The 21080-nt window shown below is 37.9% G+C and overlaps 3 protein-coding genes across 3 annotated transcripts; all 3 read left to right on the top strand.

The window, feature by feature from the left end:
* Positions 1 to 1052: 1052 nt before the first annotated feature.
* LOC121982932 (DCC family protein At1g52590, chloroplastic-like) lies at positions 1053 to 4194 on the top strand. Its single transcript, XM_042535936.1, has 5 exons — positions 1053 to 2010; positions 2101 to 2158; positions 2267 to 2374; positions 3741 to 3833; positions 3945 to 4194. The coding sequence occupies exons 1-5, from the start codon at positions 1653 to 1655 to the stop codon at positions 4030 to 4032; spliced, it is 705 nt and encodes a 234-aa protein (XP_042391870.1). The 5' UTR covers positions 1053 to 1652; the 3' UTR covers positions 4033 to 4194.
* A 3330-nt stretch (positions 4195 to 7524) lies between these two features.
* Positions 7525 to 13224, top strand: LOC121982923 (calcium-dependent mitochondrial ATP-magnesium/phosphate carrier protein 3-like). The gene is made up of 5 exons (XM_042535928.1): positions 7525 to 8191; positions 9568 to 10353; positions 10436 to 10526; positions 10612 to 11033; positions 12962 to 13224. Exons 1-4 carry the CDS (start codon positions 7714 to 7716, stop codon positions 10802 to 10804), a joined length of 1548 nt encoding a protein of 515 aa, XP_042391862.1. The 5' UTR covers positions 7525 to 7713; the 3' UTR covers positions 10805 to 11033; positions 12962 to 13224.
* A 2276-nt stretch (positions 13225 to 15500) lies between these two features.
* On the top strand, positions 15501 to 16439 carry LOC122043016 (probable CCR4-associated factor 1 homolog 11). Its single transcript, XM_042603447.1, has one exon. The coding sequence runs from the start codon at positions 15501 to 15503 to the stop codon at positions 16437 to 16439; it is 939 nt and encodes a 312-aa protein (XP_042459381.1).
* Positions 16440 to 21080: the final 4641 nt, after the last annotated feature.

Raw genomic sequence — 21080 nt, 5'->3', positions numbered from 1 at the left:
GATTCAATCCGAATCAAAAAAATTATGGCCTCTAAAAGCTCATCGTACATCAATTTTCATTTTTAACAAGGAAAGCTCAAGATAGTCCACCAACATTCCATTAAATGAGACTAGTATATTAGAAGTGTCAATTCGGATGATTTAAGTCTGATCGAAATAAAAATATTATAAAAAATTCTAACTCGATTTGAACTCGAACACAATCAAAAAAGTCATAAACTAAACTCGAATCAAGATAACTTAACCAACAGATTAAAAAAAAAAAATTACTATTTTTTCTATAATTTTTTATTTTTATTTTAATATTTCACTATTATCAAACTAACTCCCTATTATTATATTAATAAAACATCTTAATTTTTAAAATAAAATTTAATTTAATCTTAAAAAAAATCTTAAACTTCAAATTTAGGTCAATTCGGATCAATCCGAACCAATACCTGAACTCCTAATCCTAATATGATATTTTTCGAGTTGACTTATCCATGCATTTTTGACACCCCTGTATATATTCTATCTTGCTTTAATGGTGTTTATTAGTTCTAATAATTTTAGATAGAACCATTTATAAGCCAGTAGAATAAGAATGACACATCTATGAGCACACTCCATGACTACCGAACTGTAGTGCATGAGAGTCTTGTTTAGTTGTTCAACGGCGAATGAATGCATCCCTTTGCCCCAAAATAAGGGTAAGTTCCATTGAGGAAAGTGTTTGAACTCATTCATTGGCAGTACGTATATACCAATTAAAAAATATATATATGAATTATTAATTGGTATACAGATGACCACCAAAACTGGCTTTATTGATAGCATCAAAGTTGTCCCAAATGAGAGTATTGCTCACCATGCTATTTTTGTTCATATTGCTAAAAGTTTGTGTTTATGATGAATGTATTGTTTTATATATTAGATAAATTTCGAGTTCTAGGCTCTGCTTGGATGATGAAACTGCATATGGGGTTATTTCGACACCGTCATCTTCAATGCTCCAGAGTTTCAGAGCACCACCGTCAATCATGGCCTCCATTTCATTTCTTGGGATAACCCTCCAAAGCAGCACCCTCACTTTTTAACCCTCGGTGACTTTGCAAGAATGGTAAATAACAATGCGGCCTTTTGCAAGGAAGTTTGGCAGAGATGAACTGGTACTCAACATGATCGACAAGCAGCTTTTGGGTCGTGGTAATCCTGATGGGTTTTCCCCTAGTGCATGGCTTGACGGAACGATCTCACAAGAGCTTAAGCCTGGCTTGGGCACCTGCAGGCTTAAACGCCTACGCCGTTCTCGCGGTAGATCGTCACCGAAACCAGTATATCAATCTCCGTCAGCTCCCCCGCCCACTGGTCGTCTGCGGTCTCCATGAACAGAGTGTTGTGATTCATCCTGCAGGCGCCTTCTTCTACGTGCCCTTCACGAGGAAGCGTGACCAAAAGATGGAGACGGTGGCGTTTCGGCGGCGGAACACCCACTGCCGGAACTCGTCCTCACCGTCGCGGCCGACGAGCTCGGCTTCTTCCGGGTGGCGAGGATGCAGAGGAGAGACTCCAGTCGGTTGCAGGCCAGGGAGTCGCCAACGAGGCGAGGTGCTTGTGGTTGAAACATAAAACCCTAACATTATCACATCCGCGTCAGCAGGCCAGAAATAATGCACCTAAATTGTGGTTCAGCCGACGCCAACGTACACGATTTTCTACCCCGGCATTTGGCAAATGCTCAAAGGAGCCAAAGGGTAAGATCAAATCACCAATCCTTCTCTATTGGCACGGTAAGCCAAGATCTTGCCTTCTCCAGTTCGCACAGCGCCATGACGCTCGTCCTTCCAGTCTCGCTCGGCTCTCTACCCATCGGCGCAACCCGAGTAAGGTTCAAACAAACCCAAGCGCCGGTAGCTGCACTTGGGATCCAGTCTCCGCCTTCCTCCTTTTCCGGCTCCGTCGACTGGGTGAAGGTCACCGACGGCGAGTTCTTCCAAACCGACTCCAGGCCGATCATGCTCTTCGACGGTAACGCCTGCCGCGTCCTCTTCCTTTTTCCTTCTTCTCCGATTGAATTCCTGCCTTAATCAACCTCTGTGGTGGTGCCGGTGGCTGCAGGCGTGTGCAATTTGTGCAACGGTGGAGTCAGATTTGTTCGGGACAACGATCGCAATAGGTCTCATGGTCCTCTCCGTTTTCTTCTTCGTTTTCCCCCTTTTCTCAGATGGTAATTTTGTCGTCAAGAGCAAATTTTTTTTTCCATTGAACTATTTCTTCTATGCAGAATGATTAGGTACGAGGCGCTTCAGAGTGAATCCGGCAGGAAACTTCTGCAAAGATGCGGGAGATCATCCGACGATATTTCCAGTGTAGTACTTGTCGAAAAAGACAGGTACACCGTCTCAGTTTCTATGTGTTATTTATGTTGTTCTTTGATGGCCTTTGTCAGTTAAAATAAGCTGATATCGTCGACTTGAATTTGTTGGGTTATTGAGATTAACATTATCATAATAAATAGTTTCCACCCAATAAGAGTGTTGTAATCTGCTGATGCTAATCACCCACCAAAAAGCCACACTGTGAAACAATGTCTCCCACAGGGAAGGCAATACACCAAACATCTTGTGTAACATTGACGACGACTTCCTTGACAAGCATAAACAGCCATAAATAATCACAAGAGTAATATAAAATGATTTGTCCAGAACTTACATCAATCCATAGAGTATCCAAGCCAATCATAGTTACCTAGGCATGCCTTGCTTTCATTCTATTGTAATGAAGCTCTTATCTATACGTGACTCCTCTCTCAACAGCGTTTGGGGAATAAAAGCAAAACTTCACCTAATGTTTGAGGAGACAATCCTTATCTATGGTTTCCAATAGTCGTTGCATGCGTTTTGAACAATTGTTGCATCTTTCTCAAGGCATCATCACAATTTTGGCGCGCACAAAAAAAAACAACTTGAAAACTACATAGCCTCCGCTCTCAATCAAAAAACTCGGTGAAAATTTGCATAAACATAGGGCTGTTATTTTGGTAAAAGGACACACCAGGTTGTAGCCGTGTTGTGCCTATTACTATCGTGAGACATTGGATCACAATTGATCTTGGCACACTTGCATCAATGAAGCATGGGTTGCATATATATATGTGCGTCACATTACTTGGCTGTGATATCACAGGATTTTGTTTCCAGTCTGATTATGAACGGTTAAGTTGTGCTCTTTTAAGTAGGACCAAAAACTTACATGGTTGTGTTAATAGGAAACTATTCTTGTCTAACCACTTTGTATGACCACCACAATGAAGTTCTCACTCCATTGAAGAATGCTTGTCAGCAATATAGATCAGTAGGCATTGCTTTAGCAAGTGCTAGGAACCAAGGTCCAAAGACACTCTTCCCTCCTGAGAGATTCACATCAAAAAAGATTCGAAGGCACTGTCTCCTTCAACGATGTCAACTTGTCAACCAACCTAATTTCCAGTAGAAAAATGCTTTGCATGAAGTCCTCCCTTGCAGTTATGATTGGTGAATCTTAATAGCACAATGTTCGAGCCAACCCAGCAGAAAGTTACCATCCTACGCTTTCTAATTTGTAAGAGTACTATATTTAAATACTCCTATGGATCAGGACATTATGTGAGCTTGGTTGTTTGTATACATGTCTTTGTCGTAGGGGGCCAAATAGAGGGGCACAATAAGAACATAGAACTTTCAGTAACCAAGTTTCTACTTTCTATTGTGTTATTCTAGGTGTTCTATAAAGTCAGAAGCTGTCCTCAGGATTATGGAGTTTCTTGGCCTCCCGTTTCCTCAACTTGCTTTCTTCTTGAAGATTGCCCCACTGTAAGTCTCAATAATCCTTCTTTGGTCTTCTTGAACATTTGTTATATGTGGATGGCGGGCTCAACCATTATGTCTCGGTCTCACTGAAATGTTTGTGCTAAAATTTCATAGGTTTGTGAGGGATTTTTCTTATGACATAGTTGCCAACAACCGCTATGCACTTTTTGGCCGCACAGAAACAGAATCATGTGAGATATAGGAGATTGATATGCTTGCCCACAAGTTTTCATGCTTCATTGCTCATAGAAAACGTATCGTACTTGTATAAACTCGTATTTTACAACTTCATCATGTAACCTTTGCAGAGCCTTTCATGATTTTACTATGTTCTCAATAAAATCATTCCTTTGCCTGTGATCAACTCCTGGACTGAGTGTTTAGATATTCTCTGTTATGCAACAGTTCCAGACCATATATCCACTTTTAAAGGCGATCTAACTAGAGTAGCCCAATTCATGACAAGCAAGAACAAGAGATACCAGCTTGCTCTAACAGTTAACTAATAATTATTTTAATAAACATACTCTCTTTTTTTCAAGAATTGAATAGCAATGTTATATCATTTTAATATAATGATCAAATCAACAGACTCGACCAACTCGATATTCCGAATAAGATTCTCTAGTAGATTTACCGTTCAATATGTTTAAGTCTATTCTCTAATCTAGTGTTGTACTAATGATCAGAGAATCCATCAAAAGTAGGGTTGGATCAATTAATAATTACAAGTAGAAACAAGACAAAAAGATGCTTCTCTCTGATAGAGTAACATCAATTCCAGAAGCACATACTTCCAACTCATTCAATATTTATCATTCTATAATATAATTTATCTTGCGATATGAATGAATCATTCCTAAGTGAAAGAAATTCCACCCAAATTTGAAAGTATATTTGTGCCTACGTTGTCTGATTTGCCAAAATTACTTTGCAGGTCAGTTCTTTCTATCTGAAAAATACGGTCTAAATTAATTTTTTCATTTAACTTCCAGTAGGATTCTGGAGAAACTTTGAAATCAAATCTAATGGCTCGGAATGAGATTCCGTAATATTTCAAGAGTCGTCACTCGTCAAAATGATATGGCAAAAAAAACACAATAAAAAAATGTGAGAACTTGACCGGATTCGGACTGAAACAACGGAAGCAAGTAATTAAATCGTACCGCCGTATTAATTTAATCAAATCAAATGGTAGGTGTCGCATAAGTATGCCACCGTTGATCTGTCAATTAACGACTTTGACATGATGTCCAAGTCAATAACGCCATTTGGGAGTCTCCGCATTCACATGGATTTGACGTACCTACTTAGAATAATTGGGAGACACATGGAATTCTACACATTTAAAATCTGCCCATATCTGTTTTTTTTCCATAGCTTTTAAAACGATCTAGATTCGCTTCTTTAAAAGCACGGCAAAAAGTCAATTTGCCCACGCTACATATTTAAGTAGTAATTCGGGTCTAAATTACTAAAAATTATTTAAAATTAGTCTGACTTTTAACTGTTATCATCCATTGAAACTTTGAAGGGTGGTGTCTATGTTAATTATGTTTTAAATATAATTGGATTATTGTGTTTATCAATTAACAATGCAAGAGTTTCTTTCACCAATTATTCTTATGATTAAGCCCAATTCGATTAAGATTTTCCGAATTTGAGTGATTAATTTGTATTATTTTTTAAAACTCTTTTTAACTCGTGTGTCAGACTGATTTGTTAATAGAACCACGTTTGTAAGTTTAACAATAGTAATGTTCCTGTACTAAACGTGTAATATTTAACTACGATTCTAGTTGATTTTTTTTAATTATATGTTATTCTAGTTTTTGAGGATTAAATATTTAGAATTATTTTATAAAATGATTGAGAGATTAAGAGAGATATTTTACATATAATATAAATAGAATGATTAAAATAGAGGAAAGTGTCGTGTGTTTTATGTGACCGTAAATATTTCTAAAACTTAAAGAGAAATTTTATAAATGTTATTCCCGGGTAGCTTCTGGAGTATGCAAACTGATCGTCTATTCCATCATAGCACAAGACGAACGTCTCGGAATTGTAGCACTCCGACTTCCGAGACCAGCGAACCTTCTAGTAGATTTTTTGGACTCTTGAATGTACAAAGGTAGATCCGCTACCTTAGCGGCTCCCCTAGTGTCGGCCCCACGGATATGGAGGGAGGTTCATGCAGGTACACAGGTCATAGGCGCATGGCGGGGTTTAGCGGCCCCCCTAGTGTCGGCCCCACGGATATGGAGGGAGGTTCATGCAGGTACATAGGCCATAGACGCATGGCGGGGTAAACCCCAGGTCGTCAGTTCCTCAGAATCGACACAAGATGAGATGAATGCTTGAGGAAGAGGAGAGGATTGAGTGAATTGAGTGTTTACTCCTCGTGACGATGCGTACGTGCAAAGTGCCCATTGCGCACGTGCGCACGTGCGCACGTGGCGGGCTCACAGGTGCGAGCACCTGCTCGCCCTGGGCTAAGGGAGCATCTGTCCTTTTATTTTTGTGTTAACTCCATTAACACATCTTCATTAATAAGTAGAGAATACACATCGAGAATTTCCGATGTGGGACTATTCTCCCATGCACTTTATTAATGAATAATAAATGTTATTTTGGCCCGACTTTAAACATTAATTTCTCATTCACCCTTAATCGATTTTGAGCAAATTAATAGTCTAAATCTATCTACGTGAATCGTAGATTTCAATTTTGAAGTCAATTACGACTTTCAACAATTGATGGTTTCCTTCCTCAAAATTATTTTGGTCCATTTAAGGCCCCAATATCCAACAATAAATTGTAGAGATGAGAATGTTAAGATAGATGTGTGAAGGATGAACAGAATAAGAAATAAAAATATTAGAGAGAAAGTCGGAGTTACATCTATTAAAAGAAAACTTCGAAAGATACATTTAAAATGATACGGACATGTATTTAGACGACCAATAAATACTCTAATTAGACGATACAAAATGATGATAAACATACGTATTAAACAAAAAAAATAAATAAATAAACTTAATTAATAATAAAATAAGATTATATATATATATATACCTCTAATATTTTACCGGTCTATCCGGCATACAAAACGACTTGCTTTACCGGTCCAACCCCTAAACCGAGTTTCAAAATTCCCGAGTCTACTTTAAATTATCAAATTACATGTTTACGCTTTCTTTCTAAATATATAATTATTAATAATTGAAGGAAGAAAAGGAATGTGCTTGGAACATTCGCTAGCGCGGTGCTCGCTTTGTTGAAAGAGGAGCATATACAGACAGACACATTGCGTATTTGCGTTGGAAGATCTCCAATAAATCATAATTCAAATAAATAAATGAAAAAGACTTTTCCAAATTTGGATCAAAATTCAAACCAACCCGAGAACTAAAATTTACCAATTAATTAATTTTTAACAGCAAGTGTTTAAGGATATTTGATTATCGATCTCTTTGTTATGACAATCACGCGATTCTCTAATTTTAAATTGACAATTCGTGTTATATATGGAATAATTTTTTAATCCAAAAAATAAAAATTTCGAAATTTGATTTTGCCCCCGTGAACACGTCTTTCTTTATTTATTTATTAATTTTAAAAAATCGGAGCGTGATTATTGTTTTATACGTATAATACACATCGCAATTAAATATAAATAGTAGCAGTAATTTTGAAGTGGTAGAGAGAGAGAGAAAGATATCACCAATCCCTCCTCCATAATCCCTTCCGATTCGATCCATCGGCATTCCGTTCTTCGTCTCCCGTTCGAATTCTATGTGACTTGATCGGATCGGATTGAATTCTTGGATGCAATTTCTCCGCAATTGATCGATATAGAGAGGCATAGCCGCGGCGGAAGATGTCCGGCGCGGTCAAGGCGGTGGAGCAGCGGATCGACTTCCCCGCCAAGATGGAGACACCGCCGACGGAGGCGGATCAGAAGCAGCATCGGAAGCAGGGCGGTTGCAACCCGGTGAAGAAGCCAGGACCCGTGTCCATGGACCACGTCCTGCTCGCGCTGCGCGAGACCAAGGAAGAGCGGGAGGCCCGGATCCGGAGCCTCTTTGGCTTCTTCGACAAGGCAGGGCTTGGCTACCTCGATTATGACCAGATCGAGACTGGCCTGTCCGGTCTCAACATCCCTGCTGAGTACAAGTACGCTAGGGATCTCCTTAAGGTTTGCGACTCCGACCGCGACGGGCGCGTCGAATACCAGGAGTTCCGTAGGTACATGGACGGCAAGGAGCTCGAGCTCTATCGAATCTTCCAGGCCATCGATGTTGAGCATAATGGCTGTATTTTGCCCGAGGAACTCTGGGATGCCCTCATCGAGGCAGGTAAAATTGATTAAGAAGGAACACTCTGAACTGCATCTCAAGTAACGAAGTAACATTGTAGATAGGAACCGTTGACAGAGGGTTTGATTATTTCTGAGTTCATTGCATAATCATAACGCTGGTCTAGTATTCCACTAATATTATGGAAGTGTACTAAATTCATTCCTCACATCTATGCGGCATACAGTGAGTACCGGGATCCTACACCTACAACTGATAGTTATCCTAGTGTTTCAAAATTATCTTTGATGATCATTATTCTTACTACCGAGTTGCATTTTGTATGCTTATTTTAGGCATTAAATTTCAAATTAAAGAAGCAACCAAAGTTCAATTCCTTCCATATTTTCCCCTCGCTTTTGTTATTTTATACATGTTGCCCAATAAATTCAGTTTAGAAACTATTGACAATGGGTAACACTACTACAGGGCAAAGGTAAAAACATTGGCTTTATATGATGAGCCATGAATTGCATAGCCGCACATCCAAAGATGCAAGAACAACTTACCTGTCTGCATAGATATCTAATTGTATATACTGAAGATCCTAGATTTGGTTATCATCATCTTTCCTTATGGCTTTTAGACATCAAAACCCCTGATTCTTAAGTGACTATCATCCAAATCTTTTCTACAAAAATATTGGTTGTCATGATTGGTTCTGATTAAGTTTAGGTTTCTATATTGGAATTGGTTTTAATCTTCTAAATTTCAGAATGCTTTCCTTCATGCCAAAAATGTCTGCAAATAATGTGGAAAGATTTAAAGAAACTTATTCATTTGTAGAAGAGACATTTTCATAAAACCTGTTACCTTCACTACCTTCACTAGCCATGAGCTGGCCATATACAAAGAAATTGTATCTAGTTAACAAGCCTACTAGTTTAGTTGTCTAGTAAAAATATGTAGAAGATCCAGGATAATATGGAAAGTTTATGTGCCAAATCCTTTTGTTCATTAAGAATATTCACATAACCCTGGCTGCCTGTTGGTTGAATTGGCAACTAGATGTTCTCTACTTCATGTCTAAACTTTTCTGCTAATGTCTAAGCTTTGAGAATACTGTTAACAAACACATTCATAATTACAAGAAGTGTTGAAGACTTTGCATAATTAATATCTAAATTAAGCTGGGTTCATGCAACACTGCCTACTGGTTCTTCATCAATGGGTCAGTGTTACTGTAATTACAGGTTAGAGATATAGAAGACCTGTATGATTTAGCAGTTGAATATTACAATTGTATAGGATCTCTAAGCGTGTTTTCACTGGAGCATCCTCCAAAAGAAGTTGTAGTTTGATTCAACTTTTCACTAATGTATTCACCATCTTTTGCTAAAGCTTGCATCATAAGATCTGATAGTGTCTGTCTTCAGGGATTGAAATTGATGATGAAGAGCTTGCTAGTTTCGTGGACCATGTTGATAAGGATAACAATGGGATTATAACTTTTGAGGAATGGAGAGATTTTCTTCTACTTTACCCTCATGAAATAACTATGGAGAACATCTACCAGTATTGGGAAAAAGTTTGTCACATTGATATTGGCGAACAGGCTGTTATCCCAGAAGGGATAAGTAAACATTCGAATGCAGCCAAATACCTCATTGCAGGTGGTGTTGCTGGAGCAACTTCTCGTACCACCACTGCTCCTCTTGACAGGCTTAAAGTGATTTTGCAAGTACAGACAACACAAGCATGCATTTTGCCAGCAACAAAAAAGATATGGAGAGAGAGCGGTTTCTTGGGGTTTTTTAGGGGTAATGGTTTGAATGTGATGAAGGTTGCACCGGAAAGTGCATTAAGATTTTTTGCATTTGAACTACTGAAAGATTATATAGTTAAAGCCAAAGGTACTGATAAGAGTGATATTGGTGCTTCTGGCCGTTTGATTGCTGGTGGTTTAGCCGGTGCAGTGGCACAAACTGCTATCTATCCCTTGGATCTTGTGAAAACTCGACTACAGACTCATGCATGTGAAGGCAGTAGAGTTCCCAGTCTAGCCACTTTAACAAAAGACATTTGGGTTCATGAAGGGCCTCGAGCTTTCTACAGAGGGGTTGTACCATCTCTTCTTGGAATTATTCCATATGCAGGCATAGATCTTACTGCATATGAGACCCTAAAGGAGATGTCTAGAACATATATTCTTAACAACACTGGTAACTTTTAGACTTTAATATTCACATTGTTGTACAATTGATTTTGTAATTAGTCTGTTTAATAGTTTCAACTAACGTGTAGAACCAGGCCCTCTTGTGCAACTGGGTTGTGGAACTATCTCAGGTGCTCTAGGTGCAACGTGTGTTTACCCTTTGCAGGTTATTAGAACGAGGTAGTTAATTATTACATTGATTTAGATTGTATGTTCTACATTTTGGTGCCGTCTTCTGCATCTAACTCCTTGATTTTATTTTCAGAATGCAGGCCCAGCGTGCCAACTCCTCTACTTCTTATAGTGGGATGTCTGATGTGTTCTGGAAAACCTTTAGAAATGAAGGATTTGGGGGGTTCTATAAAGGGCTATTCCCGAACCTACTCAAAGTAGTGCCATCTGCTAGCATTACTTATCTAGTTTATGAAACAATGAAAAAGAGTCTTTTCCTTGATTAAAGGAACTTTCCAAATTTTTCTCCATATCCCACCATAATTGACATGGCTGACTATAAGTATTATGATAATGAAGAGAAGATTACAGTTAGGTTAGGTGCATCAATTGTTTCAGTTGTGTTATTGTAGTTTTCTACACATTAACTAAAGGTTATTAGTGTCGGAGGAGCTCCTTTTCCAATGGCATTTGGAGTTTATAGGCATGGGCAAGCAGTATAGCTTCATGAGTCAGGTATAATTTATGTCTTTCTATGCTGCTTTATCTTGGATATAACTGATGGTTATCCTTGTAGTTACATGTTTTTTATCTGAAATGTTGAGCATTGTTCTGATTTGGCTTTAAGCAACATAATAATTGGGATATTGCAAATTAGCCATAAGAAATGAGTTAAGGTTGGATTCATGGAAAATAGTTTGTAACATATGTGCTAAGGTGCAAATAACACTCCTTTAATAACTCGGGTAGGTTTTGTTGGAAGAAGATGCTAATTGTTGCTTTTCTCATTTCAATCTTTATAGTTTCAGATAAATATGATACTAACTATCCATGAATCCAAGAGGTTTCTTGAAGAAGATGTTAATTGTTGCTTTTCTCATTTAAATCTTCTTGAAAGTGCCAAATAAATATGTTACAAATTCTTAGTTTTACAAAATATTATAGAAGTGAGCATGATTCTTTGGTTAGACTAGCCCTTTCTATGGGAAATAATCTTTCTTTGATGCTAGGGAAGTTGATTGTCCTAGGCTGACAACCCAATGAGTGGTTTGAAGGTTTTAAAAAGCTTATGGTTGAGTCCTTGATAGTGTTATTTTAGTTGATTTTGGTAGGTGTTAATTTGGCTTGTTCTAGATGTGAGCCAATTGAAGATTAAAAGAACATGTAGCCTCTATGCACAGTGCAGTTTGCATAATTTCTAACTTTGCAGCATATCTAATCCAATTTGGAATGCCAACATATATGGCATGTGATTGGTATGAGGTGATGCAGTGATGCTCTGCATTGTTGAATGTGGCTTTATAGATCTTTTCTTGAAGACAGTTGTTTGCCCTACATATTTTTTCCAGTTAACCTCTACAGCTAGTTCTGAACTAATGATATCCTGCTATAAAAATAGCGAGAAACCAAACATGCATGAATCACAACTTAACTAACTATCCCAATGCATTAATGTCACTGGGGCTCCCAGAACTCTTTTGCCGCATAGAAATAAATTTTTCTGTTTGTCAAAAGTTATGAAAGAAAAAGAAAAGCTACAAAAAACAAAATAAAACCAATAACCATGTATTATTGGTATTTACTGCAGTAGGTCACTAAAGCAGGGAAAGGGAGAGAATTGTGAATGGAGAATCCAAATGGTTTTACCTTGTATCGTGTGAATTTGATGCTAACAATATGAAAAAATGTAGTCTTAATATCCCAAGCTTTAGATGAATTTGTTGCTCTTGATGTAATCAGTTGATAATTGTGCCCTTTAATTATTCTCATGTCTGTTTTAACTTTAATTCTTCAAGTAATTCCGGTGCAACTGTTCTGAGCTGAGGGTGTTGTTAATGAGAACCAGCCATTGTTCCTCAATCATATTAGCCTTTGGACTGTGGTGTCATTGAATATCTCGATTTTTCCAATACCAAGAACTCTTTAAACTTTGTGTTCAACACTTGCACTTGTGCCATGGATTTGCCAAGATTCATTTTTTAGAGAAATTTGAAAATTAAAAATGGTGTTTAATGCTGACAGTATGATCAGTGTTCAGCAGTTCACTCGTCACCATGGAAAAATTTGATCTGTCTTAAAGATTTTGGAGAGTGTTCAGAAACTTGAAGCTCCTATGCCTTTTTATTTGATTTTCCTTTAAAATTTCTCATCTATCCCTACTGTGCACCTCCCTCGTCCATTTTCCTTGGATTAGTATCCCATTTTTGTAGATTGACTCTATAATGTTTTCCAGCTCCTCAGTTTGAGGCATCACTTTGAGAGACCATGCAAAAGGGACTAGCCTTTGCAATTTAGCAAAACTTGTGCAAGAATTGTCTTGTCCATTTCCAATTGTTCCCTCTTCAATTTTAGGGTCATTTAAACTGATATATAAATTCTATTGTTGTATTTTTTTTTCTTCTTTTATTGTCACTGATTATTCTTGGTATATTTTCATGTTGCAGTGCGAATACAGCGTTATGTTCTTAGAAGCATGGTCCAAGCAGCATCTCAGAACTTATTTAACTAAAACAATTGTATTATTAAACATGAGGCTCTTTCTACTTGAATTCTTGAGCTTTCTTATTTGCGGCAGTATCTTACTCCTTGTGGAGTTCATTGGTCATCTTAATTACCTATAAACTAGCTGAATAAATGGAAACTAGACTTGTTGTCACTACAACATCGATTGAGAAAGAGCTTGAGAGAATAAATGTTGATACCCCAACTAATGTTCCATGAGCAAGATTAGACCGCCCCACTAATTTCTTAGTCTTTCAATTTTTGTTGCTATAGAGTTTTATGTGAGTAGTTGTATTGCATAATGATCCTTTTTGTTTTTCAAAGGTGTTATAATAGAAATTGATGTGATTCATAGATCGCCCTACTAATTTCTTACTTTTATGATTTTGCTGCTATAGAATTGTGTGAATAGTTGTATTGTGGAATGATCATTTTTGTTTTGCATCGAGGTTATAATAGGCGTCAATATGGTTCATTAATAGGCTGCTCACTAATTTCTTAATCTTACAATTTTGTTGCTATAGGATGTTGTGCGAATGGTTGTATTGCTGAATGATCCTTTTTGTTTTGCAATGTTCTTAGGCATCCATGTGGTGCATGATCGCCCTACTAATTTCTAAGCCTTTGGATTTTGTTCCTATAGAGTTTTGTGAGCAATCTCATTGATGAATGATCCTTCTGGTTTCGAAATGGTCTTATCGTGTGCATTGATGATATTCGAAAGTTTTTTGTGTAATTTTGCCATATCAAAATCTTGCTTGTGTTTGGAAAATCTGGCTTAGGGGTCAAATTAGTCGACCAATGGTTTGTGTGCGTGTGTGTTTTTTCAATTGAATCTGTCTAAATTGTATCAAATGGTTTTACATATTGTAATCCTATTGAAATTTAGTTTTAAATTCTCGTGTTGATTCCACTGTTTCTGATTCAATAATGCCAATGATTCAATAAGTCCAAGCTGCTGCTCTTTGCATCACATACACCGGTTATAAAAATCAGACCTGGATAGATTGAACGTTTGGATCCAGTACGATTGTAACGGATAATATGTGCGACTGACCCAGGTAAAGACTAAATGAATTAACTGATTTTTCACTAGATTCTGAGTAGGGATGATAATGGGTCGGATTCTATATCCTTCGTCCTCATATTTATCGGGTATAGGATCTCTGATGAGTATATTTATACTCATTAAATGATCAGATATCTTCTATAATTATAATTTTTCTTCTTTCTATCCAACTATTATCATTTAACAAAATTATATTAAAATTAACCACCTATTAAATATATATATATATATATATATCTAATTAAAAATATAGATTAAACATCTATATAGTCTCCTCCTAATATCAATAAAAATAATAGTAAGTTAATTTTGGAAAAAAGAAAATTTTCTTTAATATATTATATATATTATTTAATCGAGTATTCGGGTCGGATATCGGATATTGATAGTTCCTCTATATCCTCCTCCATTCGGATCGGATGTCAGATCCTCTATCGAATTCGGGTGAAATTGTTATCCCTAATTCCGAGAGTCTTTACATTTTCCCTCAAATTTTTTTTATTATAATATTATGTAAGGAATCTATTTACCCATATGAATAACAAAATAAATTCCTAACGGAGGCTTAAAAAATTATATATATAAAAAAAGTTATACCGTAATAATTACGCTACATCCACTTATAGTACTACCCAAAAATATAAAATCTTTCGGACTAAATTAGATAAGAATTATTAATCAAATTTTGTATTATAAAGTTGAATATTAAAAAAATGGATATTATTATTTAAATTTTCTTTATGAAATATGAAGTGTGATTAATAAAATGGATATTTTATATTTTTAATATTATTACATTTTACAAATATATATTTAAAATCTATTTATATTTATTATTATGATAATTTATTATTTAATTTTACTAATTACGCAAAGGGCATCTATTTGTTAAAATGTGCATCCAACCAATTAGCTTTGCATAATTCATTATTGTCCAATCAATATTCAACTAAATGAATGCCATTATAATTGACTAATAATTCTCATTTTAAATTAAACATAAATAAATAGGATTGACACAGGAGTGCATGAGTGCAATAATAATCATTTGATATGAATTTCAGGTCTCTAAAATTGTTTAAAACTTTTGATAAAATATATTTGATTACTAATAATTGACTAGATACGATTCTAATATCATCTATCAAATAAGGAAAGTTGGACTAACAAAAATGGAAACAATTCAAAACAAACAGAACTTAACAGATATTATTAGTGATGCTATTCAAATATGGAAATAAAGGGCCCACAAAATCAAACAGAGCAGAAATAGGATTTACCGTTAGGCAACAAATCCGCGTCCATAAATAAACCCCTAATCCCTCGCCTTCGATTCATTCTCCACTCGCCTTCGCTTTCATTTTCACTCGCCTTCGCCGGTTCTAAAATTAAAGACGGAGACAGCTGCTGCAATGGGAAGCATAGACGTATGGGAGCATAATTTCGTGGAGCAATTGGAGTTGATCGCTGCCATTCGTCCTTGCTTCCCAATCGTAGCCCTCGATACTGAGTTTTCTGGTTTTATCCATTGCACCCCTCGCCGCTTCACCGAAGAAGAAAGGTACCGCGACGTGAAGCATAACGTTGACAATCTCCATGTCATCCAGCTTGGTTTTACACTTTTTGACGACCACGGCAACCAGCCTATGCCCGGCCCCGGTGTATCATGGCAAATTAACTTCTCCGATTATGACCCAGACGACGATCCTTCCTTGCCGACGCCCATTCGGAAAAGCGGCATCGATCTCCAAAGAAATCGACGCGAGGGGGTTTCTTCTTCAGAACGCTGCGCCGCTCTGCTCCGGGAGAAATTATTCTGCCAGGGCGGTAATTTTGTCACGTTCCATGGCCTGTACGATGTTGCGTACCTGTTGAAGATTTTAACCGGCGGAAAGCCGCTGCCGGACACACTGCGAGAATTTATGACGGAGGCGTGGAGCATTTTCGGCGGACGACTCTTCGATATCAAGTACATGGCTCGGTTCTGCCATGGACTCCTCGGCGGCGAGCTTGGGTTAGAGAAACTTGCAAATCTGTTGAAGGTGGAGGCCGACGGTGTCGCTCACCAAGCAGGATTCGATAGTCTGGTAACTGGATTAATTTTCCATGAGCTGCATAAAAGGTGGGAGATCGACGACGAGCAGGTCTCTATGATTCTTTATGGCTTGGAGAGTGCTTGCCAGGAGATTAAAGCTCCATCTTCTTTCAATCCTCTCCTGCGCTCACCGGCTTCAACTGGTAGTGGTGTTATGGTACCACTGCCGATGATGCGCTCACCTTGTCCTTTCCGGTCTCAGCGTGGTGGTGTCTCTGTTCATCCGCTGGCGACACCTTACATGATCAAATGGTAACCGGCTCCAATTGGTTACCCTCTTCATGATGTTGCTGCGTCCTCGATCATCTTTTAGTTATCTTAGTTTGCAGTTTACTATTACTACTGAGAAACACTGACTAAAACTATTGGGATTGTTTTTGTTTGGGTTGTTGTTAGGATTCTGTTGTTTGTTTTGCTTTTAGAACTCTGTTGAAAAGTATGTAATCAGCATTTTTTGTATAAAATCGAATTCTTATAATTTGTTTGTCGATCAAATTAAATAGTGTTGTTTAATTACTAGCTAATTACTTGTTCGTGTTCTCATTATTAAATTATTATATATGTTTCAACATTACCAATAATAAAAGGCATAAAAAAATATTTCCTTATTTAAAACTCAAAATCGTTATATATCTGAATAACTTAAAACTCAATCAATTCGAAACAACAAATTGTGTCTTTCATGATCTTTTAGTTATGTTAGGAGATGTTTGGTTCTTTCCTGGGAATAGAAATCAGAATCAGAATCATTGTTGATCCGACGGTAAGGATGGGGGACCCTCGTTGGCGGAAGGTCAACGACACGTGAAGGTCAATGGTCAAGAGGGGCAACCCCAAGGTCGTGCCGAGCGGACTGGCGGGCCGACCGAACATCCGGCCAGGAGTCTCCTAGGACGGACGAAAGACAGCCTGACCAGGGGTCGGGTTTCCGATGCTCAAGGTGAAAGAGTTTCTGGGCCGAGCGGACAGGTCGCTCGGCCGAGCCACAGGACAATAAGGCGCACACTCATTCGAGCACATGAGCAGGGCTTCCCCGCCCGGTTCGAGGTATGCGCATTCCCGGAGGCCATGAGCGCCTAGTGACCGGTCCGCTCGGCCCGGGAACAAGCAAGAGGCGCAAAGGGACAAAAGGGACAGCTGGTAACTGTTGGGACCTTGACGTCCGCTAGAGTGGGGTGAATAGCGTCTCACCCAAATCGATCGCTTCCTATAATGTTAGTTCGCAGCGGAAATACAAAAACAAATACTAACAAGAGAAAGCAAATCTAACACGTTGATTTAACGTGGTTCGGAGATAAAGCTCATACTCCACGGCTGTCCGTAAGGTGGACGATCTCGATCCGTCGGTGGATGATTCTCCGGAAGACCTCCGGCTAGCTCACGCTCCTTGTCGGTGGAGAAACCTCGCCACAAACACTTGAATACAAGCACACCGATCACACGAAGGCTTGGGAGACTCTAATAGGCTTTAACCAAGTCTATTTCGTCAACCATGCCCAAGTACCTCGAGCTATATTAAATAGAGCTCGAGAGAAAAACACTAAGCTATTTTCCCGCTACCAGTCGACTATTGCATACAATAGTCGACTGGTCCTTTAAGTGAAGCCGACCGTTACCCAACGTTCGACTACCAGTCGACTGCTACAGTGTACCAGTCGGCTGCTGCAGTACTGCTACAGTGTCACAACAGTACTGCTACAGTGTCTCTACATTACCGCTACAGTAAATCCTAAAACACATAGAATTTTGCCTTGAGTGCAATCACTCAGCACTCGTCCTCGCCTGACCAACCTAGACCTAGCCTTCTAGCCTCCTTCATCAGCCTCGCGTCCCTCGGATGTCTCCCCATCCTTCACGTCTTGCCTTCTGGAGCTTCCTTCGGCCTTGTCCATATTGTCGGGTTTTCCATTGTCAAGAGGCTCCTCACCTCCGGGACTTCATCCATTGCCAAGTCATACTTGGACTTACGTTGGCAAGACTACATGCTTGGACTTACACCGCCAAGACTCATTCTTGGACTTTCCTCATTTGCCAAGATCACACTTGGACTTTCCTTGTTGTATCTGTATCCTGCACACTCACAATGCATATCAAATACAACAATAAACCTAACTTAAACATTTGCCCAAACATCAAAACCTATAGTACCTAGATTGCTCCAACAATCTCCCCCTTTTTGATGTTTGACAACATGTTTAAGTTAGGGAAACATAAATGCAATACATATGCAAATAAATATGCAAATCAACTCATGCATAAATAATGGAACCTAAATCCCTAGGTTCCCCCTTCACCTAAGCTCTCCCTTGAGCTAGGATTTCCCGCAAAGGTAAACTTCTCCCCCTTTGCCTAAACAATCGCTCCCCCTTCACCTATGCTCCCCCTCGAGCTAGGATTTCTTGCAAAGTTGTATAGATTTCCCACTTAAACCTAAACTTCTCCCCCTTTGCCATACATCAAAAAGAGCTCCAACAATATCTCAATTGTTGAAAACATGTCATCCAAATTGACCCTAAACTCATGTATTTATCCCTCATTGATTTCATACATTTAAACAAGTTGACACGGTCAAGAACAATGTTGAAAAACACTTTTAGACTGGTATCAGTCGACTGAACTAGGTACCAGTCGACTGCCTCCTTCGATTTCCACTCACAGAACCTTCTGTGTTCGAAATACACTGTTACCAGTCGACTGGTATCGTAACCAGTCGACTGGCCTCATGAAAATGAGCTTACAGAGACATTCTGTGCTCAAAAACATTGTTACCAGTCGACTGGTAACTGTACCAGTTGACTGGTAACTGTACCAGTCGACTGGTACTCTTTTTGGGCAAAAACCAGCCTTTTTTACTTACTTTCAGAAATGCGCCAAAAATTCCACAGATCTCCAAAAAATCCCAAATTTTGTGGAGAGGTCTATTTTATCCATGTCTACTTGGGAAAAATATATATAAAAATATATTTATCACAGATCCTAAGATTGACACAAAATTTAAAACTAGCTAAATAGTTCAATTGAACATTGACCTAAAGTCCTAGTTTTGGCTTCTTCTTGATGTATCTGCCCATACTAAACCACAATACTTCCCTAGCATGGGTTTATATGACATCTATATATCAAAAACTAATTTTTATGCAATATGACCCCCAATGTCATATTTTCATGCATGAAACACATCCCAATTGTGCTAACCCACTAGGTTAGAGACTTAAGTCCGTCTCCTAACCACTTGGCACATCTGATAACTCATCTATCATGGGTCCCAAAGGCTCTTCCTAACCGTAGGAATCTTAACCTTAGTCACCTCCCTTGGTGACTCATTCACTATGGCTAGGCCACTTCGGTGCACCTCGGGTGACACTTGGCCTACTAAACTCACCTTCTTAACCTTAGACACCTTGTCTTTGATTAATTTCTTCTTGTCCTTAATCTTGGACACCTTATCCTTGCTATAATTATATGTTACCCTAGCATATTCCTTCTTATTGGCCTTGGATGACTCTCCTTTGTCCTTGGTAACACCTCCCATACCAATGTCATGTGCTACCTTAACATTTGACCTCCTTTTGATCTTGGAAAAGATTTTTATGTTTTCAAAGAGTAACTCCTCCTAAAAATATGGTCAAACTTCTATCATTGCACCAACAATGACTTGGGGTTCCTAAATAATTAGGAAAATCAAAACTCGAAATTTTGAGGTTTAAAATTCAATAATGAAACTAAACCTCAACCGAAACTTCACTTTGGTTTTTCTTAACCAATCCATACTTGTTTTCATCATGAAAACTCATGTAGACATTATTTAGGGTATAATTTATTAGGGAAAAATAGTTTTCTATGAAAATACTTCCTATTTTCAAAGATTGATACAAATTTGAAAACTTTTAAAAACTTCAATGTTTTCTCCTAATTTGTGTCTAACTTTTCAATGATGATTACTATCAAAAGATAGTCTTCACCAAGGTTTTTCAAAAGAATTTTGAAATCATTTTCAAAATCAATATCCAACCACGTTCTTTGGGCTCAATGCACATGACTTGTACATTAGCTTTCCCAATGATTGGAAGGCACATAACTATGTGTTTTGATAAACCTAAAACTCAACAAGATGCACTAGATCAACATCTTGAGTTTTGTTCACCATCTTAACATCTCACTTGTATCTAACGTGTATTAAAACACATACAAGTCACCTTATAGTTCTTTGTGAGATGTATATTTGGTCTTGCCCCTAAACTAAGGGATCATGCATCTCTATCTAGACATTGTAAAAATCATGGTCATCCATCTAGGATGTCACTTGATATGATCCCTCTTGTTGGGATACTTCCATACATAATAAATGCTTTTTGTCCTTAATTACAAGGAAATTGACATACTGCATGATGATTAATGATATACATCAAAATAAGTAATTTTCAAAAGCAAAGCATGCTATAGCTACATGATGTATGTATGACATGACATGGTATTTTTGTATTTTTTATAATAAAATGTGAATGCTAAATATGATGTCATGGCATATGATGGGCAAACAATCATGGCAAGTTAGCATAAATAAAATTTACCTAGATTACCTATCTAAGTATTCTTAACCCTAGCTAACTCAAAATTTAACCTTAAATTGCCCAATTTCATCAAGAAAATGTCAAACCCCAACTTGACATTTCTTTAATTTCTTTCTAAATTTGTGTCATCTTAAATTAAACAAATTCCTCAAAGTATGACACATTTTACTCTTTCCAAGAGTAAATGAAATCAAATTAAGACTTAGATTTGCCTTTAACCTTCTAAGAAAATGTCAAAACCCCAACTTGGCATTTCTTATCCTTTTCTAAATGTGTCAATTTAAATTAAGTTCAAAACCTCAAAGTTTGACACATTTTACTCTTCC

Source organism: Zingiber officinale, chromosome 1B, assembly GCF_018446385.1.
Source record: "Zingiber officinale cultivar Zhangliang chromosome 1B, Zo_v1.1, whole genome shotgun sequence".
NCBI lineage: Eukaryota > Viridiplantae > Streptophyta > Magnoliopsida > Zingiberales > Zingiberaceae > Zingiber > Zingiber officinale.
Note: the sequence above shows the minus strand (reverse complement) of the source record. Positions and strands in the feature narration are given on the sequence as shown.

Bases quoted from the DNA above. Each gene is read 5' to 3' on its own strand.
- LOC121982932 (XM_042535936.1), top strand. From the start codon at position 1,653: ATGCACCTAAATTGTGGTTCAGCCGACGCCAACGTACACGATTTTCTA. The intron at 2,011-2,100 runs GTAACGCCTGCC...CGGTGGCTGCAG, and splicing joins GCCGATCATGCTCTTCGACG to GCGTGTGCAATTTGTGCAAC. The intron at 2,375-3,740 runs GTACACCGTCTC...GTGTTATTCTAG, and splicing joins GTACTTGTCGAAAAAGACAG to GTGTTCTATAAAGTCAGAAG.
- LOC122043016 (XM_042603447.1), top strand. From the start codon at position 15,501: ATGGGAAGCATAGACGTATGGGAGCATAATTTCGTGGAGCAATTGGAG.
- LOC121982923 (XM_042535928.1), top strand. From the start codon at position 7,714: ATGTCCGGCGCGGTCAAGGCGGTGGAGCAGCGGATCGACTTCCCCGCC. The intron at 8,192-9,567 runs GTAAAATTGATT...GTCTGTCTTCAG, and splicing joins GGATGCCCTCATCGAGGCAG to GGATTGAAATTGATGATGAA. The intron at 10,527-10,611 runs GTAGTTAATTAT...TTTTATTTTCAG, and splicing joins TTGCAGGTTATTAGAACGAG to AATGCAGGCCCAGCGTGCCA.